The 12,862-nt window shown below is 58.2% G+C and overlaps 1 protein-coding gene and 1 pseudogene across 16 annotated transcripts in view; both read left to right on the top strand.

Moving 5' to 3' along the window:
• The window catches only part of LOC102024592 (tubulin polymerization-promoting protein), a 74,896-nt gene that overhangs the window by 18,306 nt on the left and 43,728 nt on the right, over window positions 1-12,862 (top strand). For 4 of the 16 annotated variants that reach the window (XM_013505875.1, XM_013505878.1, XM_013505874.1 and 1 more), the window contains exons 3-8: window positions 4,348-4,523; window positions 4,808-4,909; window positions 6,250-6,374; window positions 6,889-7,012; window positions 7,110-7,386; window positions 10,373-10,485. In XM_013505875.1, coding sequence (XP_013361329.1) covers window positions 4,348-4,523; window positions 4,808-4,909; window positions 6,250-6,374; window positions 6,889-7,012; window positions 7,110-7,386; window positions 10,373-10,485 — 917 coding nt within the window. Of the gene's footprint in view, window positions 1-1,716; window positions 4,000-4,347; window positions 4,524-4,807; window positions 4,910-6,249; window positions 6,375-6,888; window positions 7,013-7,109; window positions 7,387-8,444; window positions 8,601-10,372; window positions 10,486-10,816; window positions 12,707-12,862 lie in introns of those variants that run through there. The other 12 variants (XM_013505879.1, XM_013505871.1, XM_013505880.1 and 9 more) reach the window with 9 other exon arrangements.
• On the top strand, window positions 11,951-12,715 carry LOC102028658 (annotated as a pseudogene).

The raw sequence follows: 12,862 nt of genomic DNA, 5'->3' as shown, positions 1-12,862 counted from the left end.
ATTTTATTTAATTGCCAAAGTTCCCGGAAGTGACTTTGTTTGCAGTGGGATCATTTCCCTGTCCGTGTCTGCAGGGCCCTGCCGCTGTGCCTGCGTTTGTGCTGGAGTTGAGTCCCTGCTCTTTCCCTTCATTGGCTTTTATTCCTGTTTACAGAAATCAGTTTTAGAGCGCACTAATTCTGTTTGTCTTTTTTTTTAATGTCTGCTTTCATTTGTGTTATTTCTTTCTGCCTTGGGGTTTGCTGTGCCTTTCTTTCCTCCCATTTTAAGGTAGAAACCAGATCATTGGTGTCATGCCTTTTCTAGCTTCTAATGTACATATTTAAAGCTAATTTTCCTGCCAGCGAGCACAGGACACTCCCTGCCCCCATCTAGCTGTGAGACTAAGGCTGTGTCTTTGGGACCTAGGGTTCAGCTCTGGGGCTAGGGTGCCCTGGGCAGCTGCTCTTTCCCTAAACAGGCAAGGCCTCCCACCGCACACTGGGAAGGGCCAGGCCAGCTGGCCCTGTGTCTCCCGGGGCCCAAGGCTGCCTTAGTGAGAGGCACTGGCCATGCACACTCATGGACACACACACACACCAGGCACTCTGCTCCTTGGCCCCTCCGGTAACTTTGCCGCAGCCCAGATGCCCTGAGGAACAGTAGTGGCTGCAGGGGGACCCCAGGAGGTGGCCACCAGCTCCACTTCCACAGGAGGCTTTTGTCTAGAAGGCCTGGGTTCTGCCCAGACCTGAGCAGGTAGGTCTGAGCCAGGCCTGGACAAGTGTGGGGACTCAGGTGATGGGAGGTGCAGCTGCCCTGATTCTGCAGACTCAGCCCCTGCCAGCCACACCCCTTCCTTCTGAGGGAGCCTTCTCTGCTCTCCCCTCCCAGCCCGTACCTGTGCACAGCCTGCTGTACCCTCCTGGGTCCTCCCTGAACCCAGGCTCTGTACCCAGGTACCAGTGCCACCAGTCCCCATGCCCTTTCACATGGCCTCCTGCCCAGAGCGGGTGGGCAGGTAGGGGCAGTTGAGGGAACCCAGGATCTCCAGCCGGGTGCTCCCCACTGCCTAAACACAGCAACCCCCCCCCCCGTAAAGACCATGTGATCCTATGCGGCTCATCTTAGCCTCCTCCTCCATCCCCATGGTCCAGGTGAGGTTTGTAGGAGCCAGACTCAGCCAGGGTTTGGATCTGTGCGTGGACCTTGCTGAGGCTGCAGCCACAGTGTCTCTGGGGCCCTGGGTGGCATCTGGCTCCACGGACTGGACCTGGTTTGCAATTCCAGCCAGAGCATGGTCTGGACAGGGCTGCACCTCCTACGTTTGGCAGCATGGGCATCTGGGGCCAGGCCTGCCGGGGGGACATGTGGGTGACCAGGTCCCCTGCACTGACAGCAGCTGCCAGCAGATGCTGGGGCCTCAGGGCAGCCTTACAAGCAGCTGGCCATTTTCCCGCCTGCTGGTCACCTGCACCACAGAGGCTCACTCTCTGCTCTCTGTCCCCACTTCCTGCTGCCTCAACCTGGCTACACCTCCCCCCTCAGCATCACTGAGGAGCCGGAAGAGCCTGTCCTTGCCATACCTTGGGTACCTCAAACTGCAGGTGTATTGTTTTGGCTTTTTGTGGTACCTGGGATTGAACCCAGGGTCTTTGCAGTGAGCTGCATCTCTAGGCCTTTTTATTTTTCATTTTGAGACAGTCTTGCTAAGTCACTAAGTTTCCGAGGCTAGGCTTAAGTTTATGATCCTCCTGCCTCAGCCTCCCAGGGTACTGGGATTGCAGATATGTGCCCCCACATCTGGCTCACAAGTTTGTTTTGTCTCACAGTTTGAGGCAGGGGTAGGGGAGAGTGAAGGCACTGTCCCCACTGTGTCCTCACTCCACCAGCCCAGGGGAGCCAACCTCTGTCCAGGCCCTTTCCAGGAGGAGTGCACTTCCTTCGGGGCAGGGCCCACCTGATGGCCTCATCGGCAGAAGGAAACCCCATTTCCAAGTCAAGTCCTCAGCATGCGACCCTCACGCCTTCACTGTGTGGCCGTCTTTCCTCCCGCTGTCCCTGAACCGGCATCGGCCTTGGTCTTCTCTGTGTCCTGCGTAGCCCTGAGCTCCGCGTGCTCTCTGTGGAGAACCTGTTTGCCCAGAACCCTGGTCTTACCCTCCATACTGCGCCTGCCTCCGTCCCCCGCCCGGCAGCTTCCCGCGGCCGCTCCCCACTTCCCACTCACGGTGTGTGCGCTGTGGCCACTGGAGGGCGCCAGCGTCATATGGGGCCCGCAAGGCCCGGGGCTGGGAGCGACTGGGCTGGGCGCTGCGGTGGGGTTTGCTCCGTGGAGGGCAGCGCACAGCTGGGGACCCTCAGTGCCCCAGGTGCTAGGTGACAGGGCTGGCGAAGCTGGCTGGCCGCCATGGGTCCTCCCTGCAGAGGGGCCCGTGCTGTTGCACTCCGCAGCTCTGTTTAACCCTGGGACATCTCTCTGTGCAACCCTAGGCTGGGGGAGTCACAGCTTTGGAGGGGGGTCCTGGGTCAGGCCAGCGGTCTTCAGCAGCGCCCCTCTGAGCCTTCCAGTTCTGCAGCAGAGCTGCGCTGGAGCGGATGAGGCGGACTGAGGAGGGATCACAGCCCCCTCCCCCTCTTCCTCCCTGCAGGACGACAGGGCAAGGTCACAGTGTCAGGAGGGCGAAGGGCGTGTGTCTCACAAACTGGCTCCCACCCCGCGGTTTGTTTACTAAACACAGATTGTTGCCAGGGACGTTGAGCTCTGGCTTCTGGGCTCCCAGACCGAAACTTCCAGAGGAGGCCTGGCTGGCAACCGCCCTGTTTCTCTCACCTTTGTCCTTCTGACCTGAGATGCCCGAGTCAGGGCTGTCAGGCAGGAGTGGGACTGAGGCTGCACCCTGTGGCAGAGACGTGGTGCTCACAGGACACAGCTTCCTGTCCAGAGGGCGTCTAGGTGGGGACTCTGCCTGGAATCTTAGGGTTCCCAAGGAAGCTGACCATGTGGGTTTGCCTGGAAGGTCCAGGCCCAGCATTTCCACCTGAGGCCCAAGTGTCCAGGCCCCACCACAGCAGCCTGGGCCCCAGCAGAACGTGTGGGTGCTGCAGGGCGTGGTGCCTGGGGCCTGGGCACCTTCCTCAGCCTCCCCTGGGGCCCAGTGGCCACTCGAGCCCCACCTCCCTGCCCACCTTTTCTGCCTGCCGTGTCCTCTGAGCTCTGCGCCAGCCCCTGGGAAGGAGCCACACAGGTCCTGCTCATCCGTGGCCCCATCCCTTGCCCTCCGTGTCTCAGGCTCCCAGGCACACCTGTTGCCCCAGTAACCACACAAACAGGCAGCTTGGCTTGGGCTCAGCCTGTAGGAAATGGTGCGGAGCCACCCACACTGCGGGTCCTGTAGTGTCACCCACCTTAGCCTGCGCCCCACAGCCACCTGCAGCCTGTGGGATGCAGACTCATCTGTACCACGCTTCCTGTGGCAGGAGGAGCTGGGCAGTGACGGGAAGTGGGCTGAGTGCCAGGGACCCTCACGGGACAGGACAGTCAGCCCCTTGTGCCTTGTCAGGGACACATGTGCCAGGTACCAGGGCCCTTCCCATGGCCACCCTTACCCACTGTGCCCACCCGGCCCCAGCCCCAACCATGCAGGTGCAGCAGAATCTGCTTCCCTGTGGGCCTCCTCTGGGACGCTCCTCAGGGCTCCCACAGGGACTGACCACAACCCAGCCTTCCTCTTCTGCTGTGCAGGGGCTGCCCGCCACTGGGCACGCACCAGGCTGCTGCACAGGGACCTGCATGTGCTGGCTGCCCAGCCCCAAAAGCCTGGTGCAGGGGATGGGAGCCCTGTGTGCGTGCCCTCCTGTTTGGTTTCCCAGGTGAGGAGGGGAGCATGGCGTCTGCGTACGCAGCCCTGAGGGAGCACATCCTCCTCCCAGCCAAGGCACAGAGCCCTTCCTGCCATGGCCACTTGGTCCTGACTGGAGAGAGCCCTGGGGTCCCCGTGAGTGCCCAGTCCCTGAGAGGTGAGGTCCTCTCTACGTGGGCCATACTTGGTGTTGGGCCCTCTACCCCTGGCCTGTCCCGTGCCCATGCATGCAGCTGGTGTAACTTCCCCAGCTGAGCCTTGAACCCCTCCTCTGCTACAGAAGCCCATGCTCCTGCATGCTGGGACAGGGACAGGGGACACCACAGGGCCTCCTCCCTGGCCGGCTCTGTCCCAAATCTTGGGGTGACCATGTGGTCAGAAAGTGGAGAGGGCTGGCCTGCCCGGCCCAGCTTTGAGTGTGGGGGCCCCTCGGGGCACAGAGAGCAGAGCCAGGGGCATTGCATCCTGCTCACCCAGCCCAGCCGTGTCTTCCTTGACACCCCAGGTGACTGGTGCCGTGTTCCTGTTCCACTTGGTTGTCCACCTCGCTGCGATCACCATTGACCCAGCCGAAGCCAACGTCCGACTCAAGAATTACTCCAAGCCCATGCCTACCTTTGACCGCTCCCAGCACACGCATGTGATCCAGAACCTGTACTGCCACCTGTGTGAGGTCACCGTGTGAGTCTACCCCAGGGCACAGCAGCCCCACAGCCCTTGAGGTGACAGCTAAGCCTGCCCACTGGGCCAGGTGTCTCCAACACAGCTAGGGTCCCTCAGTCTCTGTGACCTGCACCCCTCCCCATAGCCCAGGGCACAATGGACAAGGCCACAAAGGAGAAGGCAAAGCCACTGTGGCCCCTGATGGGTCACATCTTAGGTCTTGGGGCCCCTGGGGAACTGGGGATCCCAGCCCCACACACCGCTCACACATTTGGGCCAATGAGGTCCCTCAATTCCTCCAGGAATGAGAAAGCCAAGCACTGCAGCGCCTGCAACAAGTGTGTCGCCGGCTTCGACCACCACTGCAAGTGGCTGAATAACTGCGTGGGGAGCAGAAACTACTGGTGAGGGCTGGTAGGGGCCTTGTGGGCGGCTCCCAGGGCCAGAGGCCTTTACAGGGGTGCAAGTGCCTCCATCCTGGGGGGACCTCCAGCAGAGCAGGGTGCTGAGGGGTGAGGGCAGTGGACCATGGGGTATGTGGGGGGAGGGCCATCTTAGAGCCATGTCCGAGCCATGTCCATGTCCATCTTGGAGTCCACACAGCAGGCTTGGCGCCAGTGTCCACTCATCCTGAACTGTCTGGTGGAGCTGTCCCTGCATGTGACCACAAATCTAGTCCCTGAGACCCTGCCCTGGCCTGGAGGAACCAGCTGGGTCTCCTGTACTCACTGTCCTGGGCCATCTGTCCTCTTGACACCCAGGCAGCCATCCCAGAGAAGTGGGCAGATGAGGAGCACAGGACGGAGTGTCCAGGGCACAGGTGGAAGTGGATCCACGGGGCTCCCAGGTCATGTCTAGGCCAAGTGTCCATCAGCTTGGTCCTCATGAAAACAGCCAAGAAGAACACTGCGCCCTTCCATCTGGGCCCAGTGTGGAGGACAGAGGCTGCTGGTGACCATGAGCATCACAGGAACCATGGGTTCAGTGGCTTTTACTTCCACTGTCCTGCACACGTGCAACAAAGGACTAGCTCACTGAGCAGCAGATGAAGGCCGCGGCTGTGGACAGAGCCTCAGCTCAGACCCACGAGGAAGGCAGCCCATGGGCGGGGCCCAGTGCAGGTAGATGGCACAGCAAGAGCTGCCCCAGGCACAGGCCAGGAGAGTCTATGTCCTCAGACACGCCTCAGAGCACCCGGGAACAGACGCTGCCTGTGTGGGAGGATGGCGGATGAAGCTCTGCAGGGAAGCAAGAAGCACAGCGGAATTGAGTGTGATTTGGCCCTGAAGCTGACATGATCTGCAGAGCTTGGGAGGGATGCACAATCCTAGCCACACAAGCTCTGGGAATGGCACAGCCTCACTAGTGCCAGCAAGGGCTGAGGAAACAGTCCAGGATAGAGGACTTGATGCCTGGACAAGCACCTGTATTCACAGGAAGATGCTGGTTCTGCTGGGTTCAGATGGGCTCTGGGCACTGCCGTCTTGTGGACCACCTTTCTCACTGGAGGAGTCCTTTCCAGACAGGACAGACAGAGGGCTCAGGCAGAGGACTGGGGAGCAAGGGCATGGCTGTGAGGTTGCTGGCCAGTGATGTCTGCCTGGAGAACTTAGAAGGTGGTTGAGAAGACACAGAAGAGGCCTAAGGGCTGTCAGGGCAGTGGTCAGGGTCTGTCTCCCCATGTAATGCCCACATGGGGTCAGCCTGCCCTCGCCAGTGTCCCCAGCATGCTCTGCCCCTGCAGGTTCTTCTTCTGCTCTGTGGCCTCGGCATTGATAGGCCTGCTCTGCGTGAAGATCCTCTTGCTGTACGTCTGCATCCAGCACTTCGTCAACCCCAACAAGCTCCGCACGGACCCCAGCTACAAAGGTACGCAGCACATGGAGTGCCTCCCGCTTGGGCTGCCCTGTGTGAGGGTGCTGAGCTCGGCCTCAACGCTAGCCGCCGTTCCGGGAAGGACCCTTTCTGCCACAGTGAGCCCAGCTTGCGAGTAGCTCTGCGTCCACACAAATCTGTCACCTTCCCACTGCTGGGACAGAATGCCTGAAACCTGTAATGTAAAGAAGAGGTTTCATTTGGCTCACAGTTTGGGGGACTCAGTCCATGGCCAGATGGCTCCAAGACAGAAGCATCACTGTGCAGGGGCCTAGTGGAGGACAGCTGCTCACCTCATGGCAACCAGGAAGCAGAAAAGGCATGAGCTGGGGACAAGAACATTCTCTTCCAGGTCACACCCCAGTGACCACCTCCAGCCAAGCCCCACCTCCTAACATGAGACCTTTGGGGACATTTTAATCTGTAACCAACATCAGCCAAAGGCTTCCCAGGACTCTGGGAGGCCAGGCCCAGAGCAGGTGCTGTGTGCCCTCTGACCTCTCCACAGCCTGCTCTGAGACCTGTTGGGGCCCAGTGAGGCCATGCAGCACAGCAGGCCAGGGGCTGCCAGCCAAGAGCCACTGTCAGAAGGGGAAGAGAAGAGAACAGCCAAGATCCACCTCTGACCACAGGTCCTGGATCCTGGGCTGTGGGCACCTACGTCTGCACTGGGTGAGAGGGAAAGGCATGGCCGGCTGATTATGGCCCCCAAATTGTGTCCACGTCCAGGAGAGAACTGCAGACACTGACGAGGTACCTCAAGAGGAGGATCTTGCCTAGCTCATCCACAACCAGGGACACTAGCCTTCCGAGAAACAGAAGAGGAGACAGACACACAGACACCACATGGGGTGGAGGCAGAGGCTGGAGCTCTGCAGCCACCATACACCCGGAGACACTTGGAGCCGCAGAGCTGGGAGAGGTGGGAAGATGCCCCTTCTGGCCAGGAGAGAGGACACCTGTCTACTGTGTCACTCATACTGTGACCTCACCGTGTGAAGTGAAGGTTTGTGGCTAAAGCATCTCAAGTTTATGGTCATTTGTCACAGGGGCTGCAGCATACCAGAGTGGCTACCCATGTCAGCTGCAGGCATCAGGACATCTGCACACCCTTCTAGAGAGGGTGCAGCCACACCCAGACAACATAATGGATGTTTTTGTTCTTTCAAGGACAGCTCTGGGAGTTTCAGGTGGAACCATGCCACCCACTCTGGACTTTTTTCTTTTTTTTTTTTTTGGTTTTTCTCCGGTACCGGGAACCAAACTCACGACCTTGCGCATGCCAGGCAGGCGCTTTTGCCGCTGAGCTAAATCCCCAGCCCCTGGACTTCTTTCTGAATGTGGGCTCCACTTGTGGTCACAATCTTGTGATCCTCGAGCCTCCACAAACTCTCCTCCCTGGTCACAAAGTGTCTCCTGAAGCAGTTGCCATATCATCTGAGCCTTGGACCTCTGTGGGGTGCAATGAGAGGCTAGGACAGCTGGAGGGACTGGGGTAGAATGAGAGACCAGGACAGCTGGAGCCCAGGCTGAGCCACACGCATGGCTTTGGTGGGGGAGAGCAGAAGTGGGCACCTCTCTGGCATACACTGGTTCTGCACAGTAGCATGATGGCTCTGTATGACTCCCTGCTTGTGGGCTGAAGCTTGTATAGGGCTTGAGGCCTGGCACAGCAGCCCAAGCTGGCATCCTCCATGGGTCCATGAAGGCATGCTGTGACCCCATCCTTGCCGCTGAGCTAAATCCCCAGCCCCTGGACTTCTTTCTGAATGTGGGCTCCACTGTGTGGCTGCCCACACAGCCCCCTCAGTCCCTGTGCCTCATTCTGTCAGCTGTGGTCTGTGGTCCTGGGAGACCCACTCACCCGAGCAGCATCCTACCAGGTGTGGCCAGAAGTGTCCAAAGGTGGCAGGCTGGGGGCAGAGTCCAGATCTGGAGGACAGGGTGAAGGACCAGACTTTGGGGTCTCTTCCACCCACCCCCTCTTCAGGCCACCGGGCAGGGCTGCAGTGGGGACAGCCTTGGGGTCCCCATGTGCTGAGGCCTGTGTCTGTCTCTTCCCAGACATCAGTACGGTGACCGTATGGCTGCTGTTCCTGCCCAGGTGGCGTGTGCCTGTGAAGACCCCTGTGGCCCTCTGCATGATGGGTGGAGTGCTGCTGCTGGGCACGGTCAGCTTTGTGCTGCTCGGGCACCTGCTCATCTTCCACATCTACCTGTGTGCGTACTCACCTAGCTGCTCTGCCGCATCCTGGCCCTCAGGCTGCCCACCAGACACAAGCACATGGCAGAAGGGTCAGGTCACAGGGAGAGAAGGACAGTGGGTCCAGCTGTCACATTCCAGGACCCACAAGAAACATGAGTCTTTGAGATGAGTTTAGAATGGTCAGAGGCAAAAAACAGGAGACTCAGACAAGAACAGGACACTATGAAAAGGGAACGGGTGGGTTTCGCAAAGCACCAGGTAGATGTTGTAGAGTGATGTGCACAGCAGGGCCCCCTCTGTCCTCCACTGTGGAGTCATCAGCTGTGAAACCTCTCTGGGGACCTAGAATTCCATGGACATCAGGGTGCTGCTCCCTGAAGTCTGCCTCACTCTCACCCAAGTGTTGGGGAGCCAGACAAGGGCAAGGGCCAGGTGGAGTCTCACGTTGTGCTCTCACAGGCCCCTTCATGGCCCCAGGTGACCCCACCAACAGTGTCACCCCTGGCTCACAGGTGCTGTGACACACTCCTTCCTGCTCTCCTGCCTGAGACATGGGTTTTTTTTAATGAGAACACAGTGCAGGTACTGGGTTAAGTCTTGTGGTGCAGCTCCGACCCTGTGCTGAGGGTTTGTGTTGGGACCTGGCCCAGTGGGTGCCTGTGTGAAGAGGTGGTCAGGGTGTGTTTGTGGATGGGATGACAGATATCTCAGTTCCTTTCTCATTGCCAGGACACAACCCTGAGGAGAAGTTTATTTTGGCTCACAGTTTGTCGAAGGTTTAGTCCATAGTCAGCTGGTTCCAACGCAGAGCAGCATGGCAGAGGAGAGCTGCTCGTGGCACGGCGGGCAGGAGGGCAGTGTTGAAGAGAAGGATGGGTCCAGGTCTGGCCTGTGCACAGGGCACCATGTGGTGAGGCTCTGTGTGAAGCAAGAGAGTGGGTGCACTGGCGGGAAGCCGCAGGGACCTAGTACCCGTGGCAGCGCTCAGTCACCTCAGTCAGGGAGGGTGGAGGAGGCAGCATTTTGAATAAGCTTGGGGAAGAACAGGGCTCCCCAGGCCACCTGAGCTGGCTGCGGGCCCTGGTCACTTGGGAGGACACAGTGCCTGGCCTCAGGCTTCTTGCCTGGAGTCTGAGATCCTTGCCTCAGCCTGGCAGCCTGGTTGGGGCATTGCCTGGGAAGCACTTGGGGCAGGTGCAGCCCCACCAACAGCATAATATGACCAGTGCGGGTGACTTTGCAGAAATGGGCATGAAGGGAGGTTTAAAGGAGAGCACACGTGGGCAGATTTGGTGCTCCGCCCCACCCAGCTCTGAGGCCTGGAGGCTGGGAAAAGCTGGATGCCACTGGTGGAGACTGCGAGGCCCTGCACTTGCACTCAAGTCCAGGGTCGTCTATCACACCCATCTGCACCTTGGGCTGGAAACAGGGCTCTGTGGGCACCCTGTGCTTTCCAGAAATAATTGCAAAACTTACAAAGCCCTGCGTGTGCTGGCTTTCGGGAAAGAGAAGCTGAGTCGGGCCCTCTGCAGGAGTGTGAGGTGAAGCCAGCGTCTGGCTTGTTTTTGCTCTCAGTAAACCAGCTGCCTGCCCAAGTCTCACCCATGACCAAGACTGGCTGGCTGCATGTCCTGCTGCACCGCACTGCTGTGTCCCACAGCCTGGTGCTCACACTCGTGCCCCACCCTGGCCTCGTGGGGCGGGACACAGAGGCCGCTCCCTGGCAGCTGTCAGGGCTGGGGATGCTCGGCTGCTGCTGAGCCACCCTCTGCCCTCTCCTTTCCAGTGGTCAAGAACAAGAGCACGTTTGACTACATCAAGCACACCCGCTTGCAGCAAGGGCCAGAGCCACCAGGGAGGACGCAACTGGTGCTGCAGGTGGAGGAGGCAATTGCACAGGTACACTTGTCCCTCCGTGTCTCGGAGTAGTGTGGGTAGTGTGTGTGTTTGTGTGCGTGTGAGCATGGTGTGTTGTGCCAAGTGATGATTAAGCCTGTTGGGGGGTATGTGAGACATGCACTGTCTGTGCATATCTGTGTGATACATGTATGTATAGTCTGTGTGTGGTAGGTATCAATGTGTATGTAACATGTAGTATGTGTGTGTGTGTGGTGTGGTGTGCAGTATGAACACATGTGTGGGTGTCCACGTGGCATGAGTGGTGTGCAGTGTACTGGCATGTGTGCTTGCATGTGGCCTTAGAAAGTGGGTGTCCCCCCTCTCCCCACAGCCCAGGTGGCTCCTATAGAGCCTGTTCCTGGTCAGCGCCCAGCTCACATCAGCTAGAACCTGTGTTCCTTGTGGTCCCCATGACCCGCCTGCCCCGCAAGTTGGCTTCTTGCACTCTCCAGGCCCTCGGCAAGGACCAGGTCCATCCAGGAAGGGTGTGCTGGGCCCAGCAAGCTCCCAGGCCATCCCGGCTGCGACCAGAGCAAGACACTGAGGCTGGCCTACAGCAGGACTGGGTGAGACTGTCCAAGTCCAGCACAACCACCACAGGCTGAATGTGGCACAGCCCCTCCACCACCTGCTGCCATGAGTGGGCTGTGATTCCAGTGAAGCCGTAGCCACAGAGCTCCTGGAGGAACTGTTGAGAGTTCTGCCCCCCAGCTCTCCCTCCACAGCTGCTGGTCCAGCACAGGCACCGCTAAGGTTTCTGAGGTGACAGCTGAGCAGCCCAGACCTCTTCTGCAAGCTGTGGACAGACAATGTGCTGGCCCTTCCCACTTGGGGATTGTCACCCTAGGGGCCACTGTCCCTGTGGAGTGGATGGCAAGGGGGCCAAGGGTGGACAAAGGCATGGTTTCCCTGCTATGTGTGGGCAGAGCTTGAGGTCCTACCGGCCACCAGCAGAACAAACTTCTGGGCCCACAAACATCAAACACACTACACGCAGCACATAGACTTGTGGTGAGGCTGCAGTACTGCTATGGAATTGGATCTCGTGGATACCTCTGGTTCATTATGAACACCCAAGGCCTGGCCACGCCTCTCACTCAGGAAGGCAGCCTGCTTTCCAGTTACATGGCTCATGTGGTCACAACTGACTCTGAAGGAGAGAGAAAATCCAAGCTGTCACCTAACAAGCATCAGGACCAAACAACCACCTCAAGATCTTCCTGGCCGGCTGCAGCAGAAGCTAAGGCGTTGACAATGATTGGAGCAGATTCTGCCCTTAGGGAGCAACAGGGGGTCTGTGGCTGCTCAAGACACAGCAGGCCAGTGGCTCGCTGAGGGCAGCTGCACCACGGGAGTAGTCCTAGAAGAGAGGTAAGGCTGAGCCACTGCACCTGGTCACTTCAGCTCCAGCAGGGAAGACGCCCTCTGCTCCTTGCTTCAGGATGCCAAGCATGGCAGTGCCCATATGGAAGACATCACCAAATATGACTTCACCGCAGAGGATGAGAAGGGTTTCAAAAGGAGAATGTCTTCAAGGTTCTCAATGGAGAATGTGATCAGAATCGATACAAAGTCGAGCTCCACAAGAAGGTGGGCTCATCCCCAAGAACTACACAGATGAAACCACACCCTCAGTATGTGACAAAATCCCCAGAGCCAAGGCAGAAGAAATACTTACCAGACATCCACTTGATGGGGCCTTTCTAACCCAAGACAGTACAGATGCTCTGGAGAGTCCCCTCTCTGTCAAGTTTGGAATGTGTGCTGCCCTTCCGGTGCTCTGAGACAGAGACGGAAGGTATGTGCTCTGGGTGCTAAAGCTCACCTCTTTGAATGAGCTGGCAGATTATCAAGATCGACATCCAGGTCCCGAAAGCAGCAGCTATTCCTGCAGGACAGACAACAAGTGCCACAGCAGCCGACATGCATCCAGGCCCTCTGTGACTTTGACCCCCGGGAGGAAGTGGGCTGGGCTTTGGTCAGGGAGACTGGCACATTGCCCTGGGAACCGGAACATCTATGAAGCAAGAAAGAGTCTCTGAAGAAGTGAAAAATTGAAAACATGGAAGAATTATACCCACAAGCTGCCTCTAGCAGCATCCTGCAGAGCTGAAAACATCTGGCTGGTCATACTGCTGACCCCTCACTGTGGTTGGGACCTTGCTAGGTGGGGTTGGATATCAAAATTTACCTACTGAATGAAGTTTTTAATTACAGAGTCTCCACGTTGTTCCTGTTTCTCTCCTGTGTCATTTTTCTCATGTTTTTCTCCATTCCTCAGTGCATGACTTTGAAGGCTCCATATAGTCCCAAGTGATACCATTAGCAAAAGGAAAGAGAGAGAGAGAGAGAGAGAGAGAGAGAGAGAGAGAGAGAG

The sequence above is a fragment of the Chinchilla lanigera genome, unplaced genomic scaffold, assembly GCF_000276665.1.
Source record: "Chinchilla lanigera isolate Chin_1 unplaced genomic scaffold, ChiLan1.0 scaffold00103, whole genome shotgun sequence".
In the NCBI taxonomy this organism is placed as follows: Eukaryota; Metazoa; Chordata; class Mammalia; order Rodentia; family Chinchillidae; genus Chinchilla; species Chinchilla lanigera.
The sequence above is the reverse complement of the archived record's forward strand: the minus strand, read 5'-3'. Positions and strand labels throughout refer to the sequence as shown.